The following is a 15069-nucleotide window of genomic DNA, read 5'->3' as shown; positions in this document are numbered from 1 at the left end:
GTATGGCTCTGCCTTTCCTACAGGCTTCCCTCTCCATAACCCTCCATGGAGGTGGCTGGCTAGGTCCGTGCTGTTAGAGTGGCTGTAAGCTCTGAGGTAGAAGCACATCAGTAACAAAACACACTAGAGAAGGGAATTTACATGATTTGGATGAACAAAGAATTCCAGCTCTCACTCATCAGGCAGCTACTGAAGGATTTGATTTCAACCACATGAATAAGCCCAGCGTGTTCGTGCCCGTCTGAAGCACTGGGCTGAGATGTTTACTTGAGGCATTTATTACACTCACCTTTAACTCCGTGACTTTAGAACATCAAAAATAAAACCAACCAAACCCAAAATTAAAAAATATTTTAGCAAATATCCTGTTAATCTAAGAAGATAAAGTGCAGTGGTTTTAGCTCTTCTAGCTTTGGCTGGAAATCACAGAATCCCAGACTCGTTTGGGCTAGAAGGGACCTTTTAAAGCTCTTCCAGCTCCAACCCCTGCCACGGGCAGGGACACCTTCCACTGGAGCAGGTTGCTCCAAGCCCCCGTGTCCAACCCGGCCTTGAACACTGCCAGGGATGGGGCAGCCACAGCTTCTCTGGGCACCCTGTGCCAGCGCCTCAGCACCCTCCCAGGGAAGAGCTTCTGCCCAAGAGCTCATCTCAATCTCCCTTATATCCAACCTGAACTTCCCCCGTTTATCCTCATTTTAGCTTCTCTTAGAGAAATTTAAACATTAGCTGAAATAATAGTCTTCAAAAGTTATCTGAGTGGTGACACTCGGATCTGTGCTTCCTGCAAGTGCCTCTTGCCAGGGAGCCACAGGAAGCGTGTGTGTATTTGTCACTGCAAAGAACACTTCTGGGCTGTTCGGTCAAATTCAGTTAATGCCAAATGCCAGCTGATGAGCTCAAGGCAGGGAATGACTTCAAAAGGTGTGTGACATCCTGCTGCTAAAGAGGCTTGGCTTGTCTGGGGCACAAAGTTTTATTTCCTCTGACTGTATAATCATGTCTCCATGAACGCTTTAATTTCAGGGGACATAGTGTACCCTGTGTTCTGCATTGTGAAACTACAGCCATCAAAGCAGCCAGCGGGTTTAATTAGACAGTTATATATAAGGGTGTTAAAAGTATACATTTGGGAAATAAAAACCTGATTTTCAAACCCAGTTGAATGCCGGTGAACAGAGTAACATTCGTGTAACTGTTGTACACTGGGCCTTTCACAACATCAGTCATAAAGAAAGTGGTTTGGGGTTAAGGTTTGGTGTTTGGGGGTTTTTTCTAACTAAAATAGGTCCTGGATATTTCTAGCTTTCAGGTCTGGTGCACGTAGCACCTTTCATAGCTGAAACTGGGTCTGCGTACACACACTCAAAGGAAGCTTTGTACCCCTGTTCCTTTGCTGGGCTGCGTGCCTGAGGAAATACACTTTACACCGTGCACAGGGCCAGCAAGTGATACATAAACGTGACAGTTTGATATTTTACTGAAGGCTTTACCTATTACTGACAGTTTGCCTTTGGCCAAGCTTTGCTATTCCATACAAGTACAACTGCGTGCCTAACTCTCACAGGAAACACAGTAAACACATCATATTCCAATAATTCATCATCTGGAATAATTTGTTACCCTATAGCTAAACTATAAAGATTATAAAATACCCTGTTTGCTATTCTGATTCATTCTGTCATTCAGCAGCAAAGGAAGAACCAAAAGCATTTGGAACTCATCTCTCCCTCATGTGTTAACTTCCTTTCCTAAAGTAAATTTCATTATGTGTTCTCTATATTGCTGTTTGTAATTTCCCTGCCTGTTTTTATTCCTTGCTACAAATCACTTTCATGTGCAAGCTTCATTAACATGCTTCACACCCTCTCCTAAAATAATTAAATTATTTTTAAATAAAACAGGCCTTTGTTATTTAAGGTCCTCTGTCAGTTTTCCAAATAATGGCTGGGAATCATCCAACTGCAATTATGCTCTACCTACCTAAATTCTCTTTGTAGTTTTAATTAAAATACATTACCCAGCATGATTTCACCTCCTATTTTAAGTTCTTGTGATGCACTGGTTAAGGATAAAAAAGTTATCTCTGTGAAGTAATTACCCCTTTTTGCGGGCTTAAATAGGTTGAATAAATACCTTTGTTTTACCCTAACATGCAGTGATAGACTTTAATCTCTAAAGTTTCCTTTAAAAATAAGATATATGTTATCTTAAAGGTATACATTGGGAAACTTGGAGTAGTATATCACTGAGAAGTGTTCCTACTACAGTTAAGAACTGTTAAGGGAATGCAAGTCACAGATAGATGAATGCCCTTGGACAATGACAGAAGAATTAGAAGCATGGTGTGAACGTCAGATTTTCCACAGTAGCTAAGTAGCTGATAAGTACCATAAGAAATCAGAATCAGAGGAGAGGTACAGAACATCTCCAGGATGATTAGGCATATTTATTAATAAATGACACTGACATACCAGCTAAGTATATTTTTGGCAGACATTGAACACGGGGAAATTTTCTTTTGAATAAAATTTGGATTTATTTTTTAAAGGTTCTCTTCAACCCCGAGGTTTTTCAGGGAGTCCATGTAATTATACTTGGGCATCAAAGAGAGGTTTTAACCTGCTTATTGGAGTTATTAGTACTGATTTTGCTATCTATCTCATCTGTTTAGGTGTTCAGTGAAATCATCATCTAGTCCTTTCAAGAAGTATCAGAAAACAGACCCGATGCTTCCAGTTATTCAGGTAATTCCGAGAGTAAGTTTAATCAGGAGAGAGCATCTAACCACAGAGAACCTGTACAGGCAAAACCAGAAGCTATCCTCTGCTTTACAAGAGCCTGTAGAGAACTGATGTCTCATCACAGATTTCACACAAGTGATACCTGAACAACAGCCATGTTACCAACCTGCACTCAGGTCACCACCTTATTGCGGAACACAGGGCAGGTATTTCATGCAGCTCCAAGTAATAATCCAAAAGTTAAAGCCTTGTATTGATATTTTTGTCCCCAAGCTCAAGTACACAAGGATTGTTCGACTGATACCGTATTACTAAGGCATCCCCTGTAAATCTGAGGAACCAAAAAAAAGCACAACCTGGTGCACAACTGTGATCTGTGGAACTCCAAAGTTCTCTTCATGTGCTTTGAAAATCATTTAGGTTAATTACGCCCCAAGATATTTCCACCCATTAGAAAGCTGAATCCCATTTAAACCCTTTTCCTGTAATTGTCTTACTCTTGTAACTACACAAACCACTGCAGAGTTTTCACATGTGCGTTGCTTAGTTTATAACCACCAGAAAGTGAAGCTGGTTACGTCCATTTGCACAAAACTGGAGTTCAATTATGGATGGAAGACATCTGAAATGGAAACTGAAGTGGTTTTCATGTGCTGATACGTTTAAATGAAATAGACAGCCACCTTCACGTCTAGGATCAATCATTTATTTAGATTTCTTACATTTTGCAGTTTGTTACAGGAGAGGAAACACTTGCTAATGGAAGTGACATGGTTTGTAACCATTTTCCAAGGTAATGGAAAAAGTTAAGCATATTCCCTAGGATGCACATTGACAACTAAGCTGCCAATATTAAATCATTTTAGGCAAGTGTACTCCCTATTTTATCCTTGTATAAGTTGATTTCAGTACTCTCCTTCTCCTACAGGAAGACTAAATTGTAGCATCTAATTTTATTTATCCCGAAGTCTCAATCTTTGCTCTCGCTATTTATCTAGCTGCAAACAAGTCAGACAGACTAGTTACTGAAGCCAAAGCCACAGAAGTGGGTTCGGTGCCAAGGTTCTCTCCTGGCAACCTACTCAGTTTCCTACTATCCCAAAAGGAAACAAAAGACTCCCAGTTTTCTGAAAACCAGATTCTCTGCATGACAGTGCATTGCATTGCCTCGCCTTGAAACGGGCCGTAGTGGATGTTCTTATAGGAAACAAGTCAGGTAACTAACAAGATACAAAGAATTATAAATGAACTGGGTAAAAATGTTCCCAACATTTTTCCCAGTGGTATATTAACTAGAATCCTACTTTCCTTCCACAAAAAATATATTTTTTATAAATACATTTTAATACAGACAACTCTGATTCTATGCAAAAAAAGTCAATGTCACATTCAAACAGGTTTTCTCAGTGTAGCATTAAGACACAAGCAGACATCACAGCAGGCATTAACACAGTGATTCTAGGGAGGCAGTTAACTACAGCTTGTGAACAGATACACAAACACACGATTTCACCCGCTTAGGCTGTGATTTAGGAAACAATTGAGCTACAGCTTGAGGCCTACAGTAGCACCCTCTCCACCTTTAGAAAAGGATACGAGCTGTCAGTGAGATTTAATATCTGATTAATATTAAAACATTTGTATAAAATTAGGTAGTGCTTACTCTGGGAGTATGGAAAAGAACTGCTAACGGACACTACCAGATGTCTCAAACTCAAGGGAAAAAAACATTACACATTTACCATGGCTTTAAAGCTCATGGTTCTGATTAGATGAAATTAATTCTTTTCATGTCCTTGTCCTTCTCCCTTATTGTTTCCCCAAGATAACTTTTACCACTTGAGTCAACACAGGCAAACCTGTTGAGCTTTGTGCGACACATACAGTCCTAGTCGCTCTCCTAGGCTCCTGTAAAGGATAGCAATAATCTCAATAGTTTGATTTCTAACCAGATCTAATTAAAATGGAGCTGTTAACCATATTTTTTTCAGGTTATGAATACTAAACAGAACATTTTTATAATACTAAGTACAAAAGTTGGATTTCAGCCTTTTCTCACCTCAAATAGGCCCCAAATAATCTTTGCATGAATTAAGAGTTCCCTTTAATTTTTGTCTTGAAGATTGGAATTCTGTTTTTAGGGATCAACATGTAGCACTATTTCTCAATAAACCTTAAAAGATTGTTTGCTCAAAATGAAGGAATTTGGAACTTGGTGGCCTGCAATATTTCACACACAGCCACACTACTCTGCTCGAAAGAAGACAGACAGAGACTGTGAGCATGGCAGTTAACCACAGGTGTATTATAGTTGCTTTTCTTTTAAACCCCTGAAGTTTACTGGAATCCAAAACTGAGAAAGCAGAAGAATTGTCTTGAGTTATAATTTCCTTGTCTCAGAAAAATTATGTCACTATTAGCACTCACAGAGACTTAGTTTCTTTTTCCAAGATTGACTCATAAAGTACACGTCTAATCCTGTCTTATGACAGGAAACAGCAAGTCATTATTAGCAGATAATCTTGGTTAGCTCTTGGATGTTTTCTTTCACTTTCAGAAAGGCAGATCCCGAATTTCCTGACTGCCTTCTTAAAACAGAGCCCTTGTGCTAATTAAAATAGTTTTTAAAATGCAAAGAATTCTTTTTCCAGAGCCAATATTTGGTGATTTTGGAGATGAACTTCCAAAGTAAACCCAGGAATGATTAATCTTAAAATACAAACTAATAACTAGTCAAGGAGATTAACAAATTCTTCTGTGAACAATGCTGTTAAGTTTGATTTTCAACTGGTTTAGAATAAAAATCAGCTGCCAATTTAAGGGGGGGGTAAGTGGGTTTCATTTTACAACTGACCTGAGAGCTCTCAGCTCCCTTTCAGATGGAAGTTGTTGTTCAGTGCTGTACAAATCGTGGCCTTTAACATTAAATATTGCACATAGATTTCATGCAAAACAAGGACAGAAGTGGCATTAAACAGCAACTGCACTGCAAAAGTCTTTGAAGAAACACTCTTCTAGTGCTGTTTATGTACACAATATAACGTCTCTTGTCAACCCTACACATGATACTGCTGCGTAAGCAGGGAGAAAGGAATGGCACCTCTCCCTTGGACAGTGATTCCCACATGTTTGTAAACATTATGGGTGTAGGTGACCTTAAAAAGTTGCTAACAAAGTGTTTCTATGTGAAACAGAGAGATAACAGTGATAACTGTTGTAGTAGAATAAAGAAAAAAGCACCTTCGTTACACTCCCCACAGAAAGTTTTGTTATTTGCTGTGGTTTAAGAATCCAGACTTGTTATTTGTAGCAAACTGCAGGGACTTAAAACAAAGTAAAATTCTTCAAACTGAAAAGCTAACGCTAAAATAAGTAGAAATTTATTTTATTGAAAATGTCCGTTATTTCTTCCTGGTTTAGAGTATTCCCAATAATAGAAGACACCAAATTCACTCAATAAGATATTTCCTATATGATTCATGCTGAATTCTCTGTTGGCCTGAAACTATTACCCTTAGAACCTGAATTCTCAGAACAGCAGAAAACAAGACAGCAGCAGCAGGTAGTTCATTCTCGTAACCTCAAACCTACCACAAAATGCAGAGTGTCAGAAGTCCATTCAGCAACATGCTGCACTATTGGGAACAAGATAACTTACTCTAGGTTCATTTTTAAAGGGGCACATCTACCACTCAGGTTTCTGTTGATCACAGTAATACTTTTATGGAATTACTTTTGGTTTTGAAGTCCAAAGTCTTAAAAGGAGGTAGCATAAAAAAGGAGATGACTCTCTCAGATCAGCTAACAATGATACGCTGTACAGAGAGGATACTCAGTACAATAACCCAAGAATCTGCACCAAAGTACGACTGCTCTCACCAAATATATACCAAGATTTATAGTTCCCTTTAAAACATCCATACATTTGAAAAAACAAACGTATGTCTGGCAATTCAGGGCAAGCACCATTGCTACACAGCTTTGAAAATCTTATGCACAGAAGTGATTATTACAAGCAGCAAGTGAGAGTTGAAAGATACCCCCCAAAAACCTGTATAGGGTGCTAGTTGTGAACACACACACTCTCTTCTGTCTTCAAATCAGTGTATTTTCTCCTTCAAGAGTTGGAACAAAATTCATAAATACTTAAAACTTGCAGAATGTCATTGAATACACAGATAGTTTAACAGCCCTGATGCAAAAAATGAAGAGGGGTGGGGGAAAAACCTAGACTTGTGGAAACTACTTTCACCTTTAGTAATTATTGTGCTATAAAACTTACTGAGCAGTAGTTCAAAGCATCGTACAAATATTGAGGAAATTCTTCTACTCTCAGATAAGCCATAAGCTAATTGCATGATTTAATACTAGAGACAAAAAATAGTGATAAATACAAGTCTGGCTGTGCTAATTACAAGATACTAGTTGTGTTAAAATCTGTGAACTTTACGTAATTTCTTAGCTATGAATCTTAAAAAAACCTCTGTGCTGTACTAAACTCACTGCATTTTCTTTAGAAAACTGGATCCTCTCTCAGAAGTAAAGAAAGCCAAGCCAAATACAAATGGTAACACATTTAATAGTGACCACAAGCCCAAAAAGAGCACGAACCCCTTCCTGCTCTTAGGCAGACAGCTACAGTTGGAACCGTTTGCAGTTCCAATTGCCTTAGGCTGTGACTAGAAAGATGCACGACTGGAAATGGTATTTTATAAAAATCATTACAATCACACCTATCTGAGGCTAACATAGAATGTTCCACTTCAACTCACAGAATTAGACATGGAGACATCAAGTATTTATAGAAATATCTACAAACTGCAACTGCCTTTTATTGGTTTAAACTTTAGAGTAAGGGTTTCATGACAGCAGGCTACCCCCCCACAGCCTTCTCAGCTTTTGCTTTGCATACACTAGTTTACTCCTTTGATGCTGCTACTTCTTTGCACTTCTGTCTTTCTAAGAAGCACGTGCTGAGAAACTTGGAAAAAAATGGTCTTAAACTTCTTAGAGTCTGAAAAGAGAGCTCTTGCTCAATTTTTGCTGTGCATAAAGTCCTACATTATAGACTTGTTATATTAGACCTAATGTTAGACAGTAAGACTAACATTATTAGACTTAGTGTTTCACCTATATTAATACCCAATGCAAAACATTTTTAACAAAGGGAAAACACTGTCATAACATTCTTCAAATTCAGATACAAACGGAAAACTGGAAATTCCAACACTCTCCAACTGCCCTAGACAAATGAAAGCATTGCTCTAACAAGCAGTGCTGAAGCCCTTATCTTAGTATTGAGCAGAGATGAAACAAAATTGACATGGAAAACATATAGCACGAATAGGCTGAGTGTTAGCTATGTAAAAATGTTAAATAAAGCTAAAATCCTTCCATTTTTTCTGATTATTCTGCAATCACTTTGGAAAAACTGAAATCAGTGGAAAATGCTTATGGAGATTTGTAAACCCTCAGTGCTATTTTGCCTTCATCTGAAATGTAAAAGGACAGTACCTGATTTAAAACAGCTCTGTCACTGAACTATCAGTCTTCACTGCAAGTTTCCACTATTAAACAGAATATTACTTGAAGGACCAAACCTGAAGGATGAAATATCAATTTTAGAGAACTAATCTAAAGATGAAACTTGCTCTTATGTTACACTTGACATTTTCAATGGGATGTACAAGAGAAACTGACCCAGTGAAACAAATCAACAGAACTCTGCATTTGCATCCATCCACTCAGGTGGTTTCTCAGATCACATTCTTTACAAAAGCAACCATGTCCTAAAAGATATTTGAGGGCAAGAACACAAATCCACAGAATTAGGGCAAAATCCCTCTGGTCCCACAAGGCCATTTTCAGAGCAGACACTGAAAGAACTTAGGGAAGTGGTATCCAAAGACCATTTAGAACCGCTTAAAGTTCTGAAGAACTGGGTCTGCTTCAAAGCTCGATAAAGATGAGACTGGCAAATTTAGTCATGAAACTCCTACTGTGGCAAAGAGTCCTTGGGTTGTGGATCCTTGTCCAGTTGACGTTGTAGGCAACGGAACTGGAGGTGTTGCTATCCCTGACGGCTTTCATAGGAAGGGGAAGGCCAGCTCGGGTTGGCTGCCCATCCTGTGCTCAAGGTCCTCCACTGTAGGAATAATCTGCCTTGTTGTGCATCACGAGCTTGTTGTCTACAAAGTAGAAACTGTCCGACTGTGTCTCATATGGATGCAGGATCATCTCTCGAACTACAGGGGGGGAAATAAAAAATACATATAAATTAATCATGTTCCACAGAAGCCTCACTGAGGGCAACGCTCTGCACGGGGGTTCATTACATTTAATAGCACTGCTCAGATCACAGCAAACTCAAAAACCAAACCAGAAACCTACCAAATCATTCATTGACATTTATCTTTTAGAGAACTCAAACATAACCAAAGTACATTAAGGCACCATACCAAATGTATGTGCTCTACCTAACCTCAAAACAATACCACACTAGAGTTTGGAGTGGGGATTTGCGTTTGCTTTTAAATGGCAACACAAAAGAAACTGGTTCAGGTGTGACAGTAAGCAAGCAGCAGTGCACTGCTGTTTTCTCCACACACTGCCATATCAGTGCTGACATAAGTGATTAGGGGTTGTAAAGAATATCAGATCACAGAGATTTAGTACTGCTGCTATTGTATCTTGGAAGAGAGGAGAGAAAATAAAAGTTATGTTCCTACTACGAACTCTCAAGTTATCAATACAGCGCATCAAACATTAAACCAGAACATAATGTTTAAGCCATCCATTTATTGGATGTCTTTTTAATCCTCTTTTTTTTCCTTAGTTGTTTTATAACACAATTATCTTCTCTCCCTGACACTGAAGCTTCCCAGCAACTGTCTGGTGGGTGATGAGACACGTGCTACTAGAAGACAAAATCTGCATTAACACGGATGCGAAACTACCTGGAAGTCCTCTTCCTACCCACTTTCTACAGCCAGCTTTTAGGAAAAGGCCTTGTTCAAAACACCCCAGATTAGCATCACTGCGTGGTCACCCAGTAATTAAAGAGCTTACTGAGATCCTCGGAGAGCTGTGGGAACTCATAGATGTGCTCACAAGTATTTTTACTGCTGGGGATGCAGAACCCAAATTCAAAATCAAAGCTCTTAAGCAACTGATCCCGGAAGTAGTGCCTCTCAATCATGCGGAAGTTATTAATGGGTTTGTCTCCTACTGTGAATTCCACCCTGGAAAAGAAGGAGAAGATTGAAATGAGCTTTCTCACTTAAGCAAGATTCGCAACCATTGCTGAGAGGTAGAAGAGAGAGCTCTTCTAAAACAAACACCAGACAAAAACATAAAGCAATGCTACTGATCAAATCATCATTTCCTCTTTTTCTTAAAGCATGCTACACAGACACAACAGAGCATTACAAATCATAGATTATACTATAGCTTGACTCTTTTTACTCAAGTACTCAAAAGACAAATGCAAGACAATTTTACAATTAAGCTCATCTTTAGTGAAGGAAAGATCCCTACAGCTACATCATAGGCACTTCACTACCAGTTCCTTATCACTTTGGGGTTTGATACAAGTTACTTTGGTGGGCATTAAAAAGAAGCCCAATCTCCATGGTGTGGTTTATTGATGGATGCAAGCAGTACTACCAGACACATCAAAGATAATTCAAGTACATAAAGTATCCAACATTACTTCAGCATTTCATGTGCATTTATGGATTATTTGCATTCTTTGGGAATGCAATAGGGAAGGCTGCAGACACATCTTGTGAAGCTGGCAGAGCCTCTGACAAACTATAATGCACAGAAAAGCATTGGAATGTCTGGGTAGTCTGTCCACCTTATTTTGCACCTCTGAACACTAATCTCTTCAATGCCATGCCTATTCCAGAGGTAAATAAACAAGCTAAAGGGATGGAGAAAGCAAAGCATCCAGCAAAGAGGCTTGGAAATCCTCATAACAACACAAGGTCCCTATTAAATCAACTTCCTGACAGGATCAACAAGTCAGAGCCTTTTTTTAATAGGATTTCAGTTGTTTCCTTTACTAGAAAAAGTAGCCGAGGAGCAATTACTTACGTGGCTCCCACTTGCCGAAGTCTAAGAAAAGCTGGAGTAAACTGATAGCGAACAAAGCGTCCAGCATTGGGATCAATGTCCTTCCTGTCATTGTGTTCACGTTCTAGAAAAGCACAAAGTAAAGTCTGAGAAACAGAAACCCAGTGAAAATACCCTCAGTCACACGTTATTGAGTCATAAAAGCCAGGAAACTCTTCTGAGAAAGCCTGATCCTCTCTAAGGCATCCACTGCTGGTCACCCAGAGACAGAGGATGGCCCTTTCGTTTGATGCACTTCTTGTATTCTGAAGTGACCTACTGCTCCTGCCTCTGATTCAGGACTGCAGTGTGGCACTGAACAAACCATTTCACCTTAGCATGTCTGGTTTGCTAGCTACAAAGAACTTCCAGAAAACTTCTTAGAAGAGTGCTTGATCAGGAAAAGAGCAGCTGCCCTGGGGTTTTATCTCCACTGGCAATAGGTAACACTTTGATGGCTATAAATAACACCTAAAGATTATGAAAAAGAGGAAAAAAAGGCAATTTTTCAGTTTGTCTAATTTGCACAATTGAGAAAGTTTGACCCTTTTGGAAATACCATTTTCCTGATTCCTGAGGAAAAGATATTAGACTTCCAGTTAAACCATGCACAGGGGGACTCTAGCTGATGAACAGCCATGAAACGAACACGCAGTGATCTCCTCCTCCTCCTCTGTTTCTGTTTACAACACCCATCTGTCCCTTCTCATCACAGATGGTAATCATGACTACAGCAGCAAGGAGTTCTGTTCACTGTGTTGGTACAAAGGGACACCTGAATAATACTTTGGTGCAAGCTGGGCCTCTAGCCCTCTTGCAGTTGAGAGCATCTCCCGTTTTGGGGGAATGTATTGAGTAAAATGAGTAGGAAAAGGCAAAAGGAAGCAGAGACTAGTGTTTGTTTCTCCATGAAAACAATATGTTGTGTGTGCACTCACCTGAAGCTGCTGGTTTGGTGATTTCAAACAAGACTGTGCCAGATTCCATGTCCCGGATTTTGAACCTGGTAAAGTCTATCTTGTAAACATTTTCCTCAGGAGTGCACAGATAATCTGCAGAGGAAAGGAAATTAAATAAAGGTTGCCCACAACTACCAAGGTATTTCTGGCTATTCCTTAGAGGTCACAGCCAGCAGGGAGAGCAGCCCAAAGGCATCTCCACTACTGCTGTTTGTGATCCAAAAGTGGTATCTACGAAGCCAGTCTCAGGTCTGAATGTTCACACTGCCCTGCTTGGACAGGACAGGGAGGTCATCACCTTTTTCCAACCCTGTGCCAGCATCTTCTGCATCCGTTTCTCCTCAGGGCATTGAGAATAGTCAGCACCTCCATCAAATCCTACCCTTTTCAGTGTAAGAGGCTTTGCCTGGTTTAAAAACTGCCCTCTGGCAGAACACAAGGGCTAAGCAGCTTTGTGAGCACTAAGCTGCACTTAATTGGAACAGGAGTGTCCTCCCTTGTGCCACCTCCCCTATCTCCAGCCCTCTGCAGACAAAGGATGGCCGCTCCTCTCCACTGATGCTTGTCCCAAGCAAGGATTCTATTTCCTCAGCACTGAAAACGGTGTTGAAGCTTTCCCCTGTAGTAGGAAAACAGTCTGGGAACAAAGCCCTTCCCTGCTTCCACCAAAGTCAGTATCTTTGGGAGAAAGACATTGTTTCTGGCTTCAGCCTTGCTGTGCCCTGAGATGGCTTCCTGAGCAGGGTACCAGCCTCCTCTCTGGGGAAAGACCAGTGGTACTTCATTTTCACTCACATACAAGCACAGAAAGCAGCTCCAGTAACTTACTTTATCCTAAATAAAAGCATGCAAATAAAGGCATGCACACAAGCCAGGTTAGCTTTTGACCAACTGCGCATCTGCACATTGTAGACTTGGAGGTTAAGGTGAAAGTAATACGTGAACATCCTAATTCTAAATCCTGCTGTTAGTCTGAGTTGATCACTTATTCCTGTCTGCTTTCCTATTCCTAAAATTCAAATACATCCATCCACTTAAGGCTTATTCATCGACTGTGAAAACAAGTTATGTGTTACTCAGAGATCACACCTACCCATTGCAACCCTTACTTAGATATAACAAATCCCACATCATGGTTGGGGGTTACTGGTCAAGGGCAGTGGTTAGCACATCCCATAGATAAGGAGTTAATAAAAGATTGCTGTGGTGTAGTAAGAGAATATCCCAATGGCCACACATTGCAAGTACCAGACAGCGAGGCCCTCATGCTGGGATGTGTAATTACAGCAATCAGGTCCCTCTGTAGGGAGAGACAAAGATAGCTGTAGTCAGCACTGGGGAAGATTGCTCCTAGCAAGAAGTGCACATCCAGCACCTGTACTTTCCTAGAAGCCTTTTATTCTCTGCAAATCTCCTTAACTTGGAGAACACTCCAAGTGCTCACTGGGTTCAAGGAACAAAGGTGTTAAATGGACATCTTTATTGCTCTCCATCTTCACCACCATACAGGGAATGCTGAAAGGATTGGCCTTTAACAGAGAGGACTGTGTTCAAAGCATCTCTGGCATTTGGCAGGGAGGTTTCCCTTTCCTGTCAACACAGCACAAAGGGAAACTAACACCAGTACCCAACGCTGTCAGGGAGAACAAGATAAAAGCTCAACCTTCTTACTACCACAAGGAAACACTAATGTTAGATAGAACAGCTTAACAGTAGAGGAGGAGACAGGACAGAAATCTAAATCAACCCCTTGCCTTAAGCCCTGAGGTTCAGCAATCCTCAGGTAGATGTCCTAATTACACGATGACTTTAGGTTCTAACACATCAGCCAGCCCAAACCTTCCTGATCCCATCCCACAGCTTCTCCAGCTCCAAACAGCAAACCACAGACTGACAGAGGCAGAGCTTCCCATGGCCTCAGCTTCGCTTCCCTTGGCCCACAACCACGCTCGGACCAGCGAGGGGCTGAACCAGAGCAGTCGCCTGGGAGCTGGGGACACCTTCCCTCGAGCACACAGGCATGTCTGAGGCTGCGCTTGTCTGCAAGTTAATTATTAAGTGTTTTTACTCCTGCAGAATTCCTGCCCATCCAGCACCATGGCAACAGCTTTATCCCCCTCCTTGGCAGCAGCGTTGCTGCAGTAACAGTGTCCATGACTCATCTGGAGGAGAGGAGAGCCAAGCAGAGCCACCAAAGAGTAAGCCCTGAGCACAAGCCCCACCAGGCTCCTGCTCATTGATGTTTTCACCCCTGCATTATATTTCCCAACTCTTTTTGCACTGAAAATATTTTAAGCCTTAATATTTTAAACCTTTTTTTGTTTTGTTTTAGATCAACATGCCAGTGTCTAACTGGATGACATCTGGGAAGATCAGCTGCCAGAATACAGCAATCAAGTGGTTTTCCTCCCCTGGCAGTGCCCAGTCTCCTAGCAGGAAAAACAAAGAGAGGTATATATATTCCCCTCTGTCTGTATTACATTTGCTTGCTGCAATTCCTGTTAAAAAAATCAAGTAAAGCAGCAATATGCTGGGCTTTTTCCCCCAACACATAACAGAATCCCACAGCTACACTGGAAGGTGTGATTGGGAACAGGCTGCTTGCAACTGGTGAGTACTTCTGCTTTGCCGAGCACTGTCAAATTTGCTAAGCTCATCCCAAACAGACTTATTTTTAAACTCCTGTAGGGCCCAGTTGCCCACACTTCCGTGACGCATTTAAATGCATCATGTGCTTTCATTATCCTAATTCACCGTCACCACAATTTGGGATGTGGAGGCAGCATCCATGCCTATTTTAGTTAGACAGCTCAAACCTCCACTGAGTGAAGTGGATCATGACAAGGAAAGTAGGCTTGGTCTCTGAGGACAGAACATTTCCTTGTTTCTTCCACTTCCCCTGCAGCAGATTTCCCCATTAAGAACCAAATAATCACAATATCTCCCTGAACAAGCCTTCAGTGCCCACCTGATTCAGGGCTGATAGAGAGCACACTGAACAAGGAATGAAGGGATGGGCACATCAGCACAGTCTTAGGAAACCTTAGATTGGCTTTTGTCTTGAAGAACGTAAGTTAAGTAGTGCAAAAACAGGTCACAAAAGGGGAGCATTTCCTACTCCTCCCTAACGCCCAGTTAATTCCCACATCCGCAGACTCTTCCTGGAAAGACTTTCCCAACTGAGTTGAACTTGTTTTCAAGAGCAAACTCCTGCAACTTGCCCAACCCTGGTATTAGCAGCTACTTCTCAC

The 15069-nt window shown here is 40.8% G+C and overlaps 1 protein-coding gene across 1 annotated transcript in view; it reads right to left on the bottom strand.

The window, feature by feature from the left end:
* Positions 1 to 8876: 8876 nt before the first annotated feature.
* Positions 8877 to 15069, bottom strand: part of LOC104406928 (protein unc-119 homolog A-like) — a 10958-nt gene continuing 4765 nt past the window's right edge. Inside the window, exons 2-5 of the mRNA XM_010016052.1 lie at positions 11798 to 11911; positions 10842 to 10944; positions 9813 to 9985; positions 8877 to 8989 (exon numbers count right to left, since the gene is read on the bottom strand). Coding sequence (XP_010014354.1) covers positions 8877 to 8989; positions 9813 to 9985; positions 10842 to 10944; positions 11798 to 11911 — 503 coding nt within the window. The remainder of the gene's footprint in view (positions 8990 to 9812; positions 9986 to 10841; positions 10945 to 11797; positions 11912 to 15069) is intronic.

This window comes from Nestor notabilis, unplaced genomic scaffold (genome assembly GCF_000696875.1).
Source record: "Nestor notabilis isolate BGI_N333 unplaced genomic scaffold, ASM69687v1 scaffold21056, whole genome shotgun sequence".
NCBI classification, from domain to species: domain Eukaryota; kingdom Metazoa; phylum Chordata; class Aves; order Psittaciformes; family Psittacidae; genus Nestor; species Nestor notabilis.
The sequence above is the reverse complement of the archived record's forward strand: the minus strand, read 5'-3'. Positions and strand labels throughout refer to the sequence as shown.